The sequence below is a fragment of the Mustela nigripes genome, chromosome 2 (genome assembly GCF_022355385.1).
Source record: "Mustela nigripes isolate SB6536 chromosome 2, MUSNIG.SB6536, whole genome shotgun sequence".
Lineage (NCBI taxonomy): Eukaryota > Metazoa > Chordata > Mammalia > Carnivora > Mustelidae > Mustela > Mustela nigripes.
This window is the reverse complement of record NC_081558.1, coordinates 125,285,287-125,291,286: the sequence shown is the minus strand read 5'-3', so window position 1 is coordinate 125,291,286 and position 6,000 is coordinate 125,285,287. Positions and strand designations below refer to the sequence as shown.

The 6,000-nt window shown below is 48.9% G+C and overlaps 1 protein-coding gene across 2 annotated transcripts in view; it reads left to right on the top strand.

The window, feature by feature from the left end:
- The first annotated feature begins 763 nt into the window (after positions 1 to 763).
- SKIL (SKI like proto-oncogene) overlaps positions 764 to 6,000 on the top strand; it is a 28,789-nt gene continuing 23,552 nt past the window's right edge. Inside the window, exons 1-2 of one of the 2 annotated variants that reach the window (XM_059391564.1) lie at positions 764 to 1,151; positions 2,761 to 4,540. In XM_059391564.1, the coding sequence (XP_059247547.1) occupies positions 3,443 to 4,540 (1,098 nt within the window). In that variant the 5' untranslated portion in view covers positions 764 to 1,151; positions 2,761 to 3,442. Of the gene's footprint in view, positions 1,170 to 2,760; positions 4,541 to 6,000 lie in introns of both variants that reach the window. The other variant, XM_059391565.1, reaches the window with a different exon arrangement.

The window sequence follows — 6,000 nt, the reverse complement described above, 5'->3', positions numbered from 1 at the left end:
AACCAAATAATAAGCCCTCAGTAAACACCGTAGAAACCTGTAATTTCTAGCTCCGTTTTGAAACCGAGGGAGAAGCCTAGTGGGGAGGGGAGAGGAGGGAGGCTGAGAAGTAGGGACAGAAATTTCTCTCTCGGTTTTGCCGGAACTTTGGCCAGCCCTCTAGCCCGGCCGGATGGCGGATGGAGGTCAGCCCGGGGAAGGCGTCTGGGCGGAGGCCGCCTGAACGAGGCGGGGGCCGCCGAGGTGGGGCGGAGCGTAGGCAGCTGGCAGGGCGGCTCGCGGGCTGGAGGCCCCGCGGGGGCGGGGGGCAGCCCCGGCGCGCCCCGGGGAGCAGGGCCCACACCGGGGGCGCTGCTGGGCGGCCGCCACCCGGCTGCCTCCGGGGCGGGGCGGCCCAGCTGCGGCCTCGCGGGGGGAGGGTCGCCCGTGCCTGACCTCGGGCGGCGGCGCTCTGCCGGGCGGGCCCTACCTCCGCCCTGCTGGCAGCTGGGGTCGCGCACAGTGCACCGCGCGGCCGCCCTGCCCCCTCTCTCCCTGTCGCGCGGCAGCCGAGCGGCCAGGGCGCCCCCGGGTCTGGCCCGTCACCACAGAGCAGCGGGTGGGGCGGGGCGGTGGCGGCCCCAGACAGCCGGCTGGGCGACTCGAGGAAGGAAGGAGGGAGGGTGGCGGTGGGGGTGGGGCGGGGAGGGAACATCCTGTCTGCGCCGGGTGCACCGCAGACAGCGCCGTGCGCCAGCCGCCCAGACGGCGCGCGGGGCCAGGAGCGCCGGGAGCGCGCCTGGGGGGAGGGGCGCGCGCGCGAGGCGACGGGGCGAGTGGGGAGCCCTGAGGAGCCACAATAGGCCAGACGGCGCGCGCGTCCCCGAGGAGCTGGGAGCCGAGAGGCGGTGGCGGCGGCGACGCCGGCGGGACCGCGCGCGCGGTGCCGCCGCTGGCTCCGTTCCCCACCCCTCCCCCTCCCCGCCGCCCTCTCTCTCCCCCGGGCGGCCGGAGACGGCGGCGGCGTCTGCGGGAAGCCGTGTGTCTCCGCAGTGACGTGGGCGGGCCGAGGACTCGGTGACGTCAGAGGGCTGTGTGTAGCGATGTGTGTGGGGTTCGGAGCGGCGCCGGCACAGCCGAAGGGAGCGGGCGAGCGGCGGCGGCTAGCACAGGTGCGGCCCCGGCTCGCGGTGAGGACGCGGCGGGCGCGGCGGGAGGCAAGGGGCGCGCGGCCTCGAGGGAGCCCGACGGCGGTGCTCGGGGTAGTGGGGAGTTAACAAAGCTCGTCGAGCTACTCCCGGCACGGAGGCCGGAGTCAGGGGTCCGGATGCGCGGGTCCCGGGTGGGGTCGGGGCCACAGGGGGCGCAGGGCGGGTGTCCCAGCGCGGCTCGTGCTTCGCTAACCCCAGGCGTTGGGCGCGGACACAGGAAGGGCGCTGCACTTGACCGGAGCCGTCGGGATCCCGGAGACCCGGACGCCCGTCACTCCCCCACCCTCTCCCAGCCGCCTGTCTGCACTCCTCGGGGATGCCCCCGGCGTCTGTCGGCTGCCTGCGGCGCGAGGATCCCGACTTGTCGCCCCACCCGTTCGCAGACCCTTCTCCCTTCTGGCCCCGGGCAGGCGGGGGAGGTGCAGCCGTAGGGGTGCTGGGGTAACACCCGAGAACTTCCCGGGGAGAGGGTACGCGGGGGATTTCCACAGTCCTCCCCGCGGCCCCCGCAGTGGGACAGTGTTGGAGGGCACTTGGGGTTGTCCCGAGGCTGTGGGTGGGGGTTGGGGGACTCCTCTTCCTCCACTTCCCACACCCCCCCCTTGCACAGCCTAAGCGTCCCATATCCCCCCACCACTCCGTCCTCCCCCTCGAGTTTGTGATGGGTGGGTGGATTTGCGTGGTCCGAGGATTTCAGGGTTGGGGGCTTCCCCCACTGTAGGTCATGCCTCCTGCCCTCTTTCTCAGCCTTCGTTCTCTGAGGTGTTCCTGTGGTGGGCGAAAGTCAGAACATTGGCTGGTGGCCTTGGTCCGTAGCCCTAAGGGTATATTTTAAGGTAGATTGCTGGGAGTTCGGGAGGCAAAAATTTCTATTTATCGAATTTCTTTCGGAAAAGAAGGAAGTGGAAGAAGAATCTTTTCTTTTTCCTTCTTCCTCCATTTGCATTCTTTGTGAGGTCTGTCTGCCTTGTGTTTTTTCCTCGGGATTAGTCTTGTTAAGGATGGAGATTCCCAGGAGTGGAGTCTAGCTTTTGGCTTCCATTAAGCCACTTCACCCACCTTTTAAAGGGAAAGTTAATTTTTGCCTACAGTCATTCCAGAAAAATAGCGTACACCGACTAGGTGAATTAATGCACTTAAAATTGTAACTTAGTTTCATATGGTAGATATGTTAACTTGTATCTGATTTTTTGGGGGGATGAAACTGGTATATATTGTTTTATATTAAGAGATGTAGTAAGGGATTATTATCATTAAAATGGCATAACTGAGAAAGCCTCTGGTACAGAATTTTGGGTGAGATGATCTACTTAAGGTTCTCCCTGTTCTCAGTTGAGGTAGCCCTTTTTCTTTCGAGGGATATTATTGCCCCCATTACTCATTCTCCAAATTGCTTTCCTGTTTAAATGAAGTTCTTCTATCTAACTGGTGTTAGATTTGAAGAAATTGCTCAAGTGTCACCTTTGGTAAAATTGAACTGGGTATAAGATTAAGAAACTAGTTTCAAACCAACCCTTCAGCTTCTGGAGCAAATTCAAATGTAACTCTCCCCCACCCCGCTCTCTTCTAGATTAATTAAAAGAAGAATGAACAGTAATCCATGAAGATTCCCCAGGCAGTTTTTCTTTAGGTATCATTTTTTAACTGTAGAAGTTCAAGTGGAGTCAGAAGCTCTTCTTACTGGTGCAAGGATTTATACAAGCCTTCAGTTTGTTAACACAGACCAACAAGATCATCACTTTTAGAGAAGATACCTTTTTTCCCCCTTTTTTGGTGTCCTTGGTGCCAAAACCTAAATTTGGATGTGACATTTTGATCTGTGTTTGTGTCTACGGTTTATGACACAAGTAATCACATAAGCTTTTCACATGTTTTGCTTAAAACCAAACCAAACCATTGCATTGATTCTGGACTTCTTGAACTGAGAGAATTGATAAGTTTATTTTAATGTATATTTGAAGAATTACGAAAACAGGCTTCCTCAGAGGTGTGCCTCCCTATTATATTATTATTAGAGACAAAAGAAGAAAGTTTATAGCACTGGCAGTGAAATTATACTAGAGTAGAAGCAGAACAAAATAAAAGTTGCAAAATCTATTGAGTAATTTAGGGAGATTTCTCTTTGAAAATTTAAATTTCTATGAGAGTAATTGCCATAAGTATTGATATGCATTGCTTTTCTCTCTTCAAATGAGTGACTAAAGAACAATGCAAATTTCAGACTTATTTATTTAACACAACAGTTTTTAGCCATGGCAAACCTACAGACAAATTTTTCCTTGGTTCAGGGCACAAATAAAAAACTGAATGGGATGGGAGATGATGGCGGCCCTCCAGTGAAAAAAATGATGACAGACATCCACGCAAATGGGAAAATGATGATCAACAAGATGCCAGCAGTAAAGAAGGAACACTTGGATGACTATGAAGTGCCAATGGAAACTGATGGGGAACATGTCAAGCGAACCTGTGCCTCTGTGCCTGAACCTTTACATTTAAATCCCAGTTTGAAACACACTTTGGCGCAATTCCATTTAAGTAGTCAGAGCTCCCTGGGTGGACCAGCAGCATTTTCTGCTCGATATTCCCAAGAAAGCATGTCACCTACTGTATTTCTGCCTCTTCCATCTCCTCAGGTTCTTCCTGGCCCACTGCTCATCCCTTCTGATAGCTCCACAGAACTCACCCAGACTGTGTTGGAAGGAGAGTCTATTTCTTGCTTTCAGGTTGGAGGAGAAAAGAGACTCTGTTTGCCCCAAGTCTTAAATTCGGTTCTCCGAGAATTTTCACTCCAGCAAATAAATACAGTGTGTGATGAATTGTACATCTATTGTTCACGGTGTACTTCAGACCAGCTTCATATCTTAAAGGTCCTGGGAATACTTCCATTCAATGCCCCATCCTGTGGGCTGATCACATTAACTGATGCACAAAGACTATGTAATGCTTTATTGCGGCCACGCACTTTTCCTCAAAATGGTAGTGTACTTCCTGCTAAAAACTCATTGGCCCAGTTAAAGGAAACTGGCAGTGCCTTTGAAGTGGAACACGAATGCTTGGGCAAATGTCAGGGTCTATTTGCACCCCAGTTTTATGTTCAGCCCGATGCTCCCTGTATTCAGTGTCTGGAGTGCTGTGGAATGTTTGCGCCCCAGACTTTTGTGATGCATTCTCACAGATCACCTGACAAAAGGACTTGCCACTGGGGCTTTGAGTCAGCCAAATGGCATTGCTATCTTCATGTAAACCAGAAATACTTAGGGACACCTGAAGAAAAGAAACTGAAGATAATTTTAGAAGAAATGAAGGAGAAATTTAGCATGAGAAATGGAAAGAGAACTCAATCCAAGGCAAGTTTTGTTTTTGCTTTTTTAAATAGTAATTTTGAATAATGGCAGTGGTTTACTTTGAAATCAATTCCAAATTTAGACTATTACTTAACCTGTGCATTAAGACACTGTTGCTGCTAATGCAACAATAACAAAAAATACTGATCTATGTAATGCATAATGTTTGTATTACACATTTTAAGCTATAAAATGCTCTCCTCCGTGTGTGCTCATTTGGAAGAATTGAACAACCTGTTGTAAGAATTAGGATTATTCCCATTCTACAGATAAATAGAATGAGGCTCAGAGATCAAGTGGCTTTCCCAAGATTATATAGCCAGGGAATGGAGGATTAGGGCTTCTTTCTCAAGTCATGTTCTCTTTCTTTTTCACACATCCTGCTTTTTGATGACTAGATCTGTTGTTGTCCTAAGACTCAAGATAATTTACACTTTGGTGTTATTTCCATTTGCAAATGGTATAATAGCTAGCCAAAACAATTCTGGTTGTGGGCTTCAAACAGCATTTTTCAAAGGTAGATCTTGGATTTCTGACATTGTTTCTATATCTGGCTATTTGGTATTGAAAATAAATGGTTAAGGCAGATTTATTTGAAGAATTTGTGGTTCTAGTAAGCAAGGTTTTTTTCTTTAAAGAAATAACTTTAAAAAACTGACAGCTAGAATAAAAAGATTATTTTAACTAAATATTAATGTAAAAACCTGTCAACAAAGAGATCTTAAACATTATGTATCCACCACATTATTTGGTATTTAAGATTTTCATTCTAAGAGTTTGAATGTCTGGGTAAAACAAGATACGGGTTATTAAATATCCAGTTTGTTGATCTGATTTTTATATATATTTTTCTACTTGATTAAAACCAATATACTGCTAGCACTGTTTAATACTTACAACGTGGCAAACATTGTTCTTGAGCCTTTACATATATAATTTTATTTGATTCCTACAACAAAAGATTGGCCATGTTTCATCTTAAGAATCTAATTTTCCACTATTAGTTTTATTTCTTGAAATAATCTCTGCCTTTTCTACTTCACAGAAGAAATGAATGAGGCGTATTAAATGACTGAAGCTTATTCACAGCAATATTAGAGCTTGGGCTAGATTTGGTGTTGAGTGCTTTATTATAGTACCTTTAAGGTTTTGAGGGAAATTTAGTTACAGTTTAGTTTTAAAACTGCGATTTGCTTCTGAAGCTCAAGAAGGTAATTTTAGACTCTAATTTAGGAGAGTTTGCTACTTGCTGCTTCCAAAGGGTCAGCGCTTTGGAGTTCCTTGCCTGTGGCTCCTAGATAAGTTTATATTATTCATGTGCATTTATTGACTGATTTTGAAGCAGGATTGACTTCAAGCCACTTCTCAAACTGCTGGACTTGCTCACAGCTGGATTGGTCCCACGCTGAGGCTTGTGCTTGGAAATTCTCTAAATGTGGAATGCCCTTTTGATATTTATGATA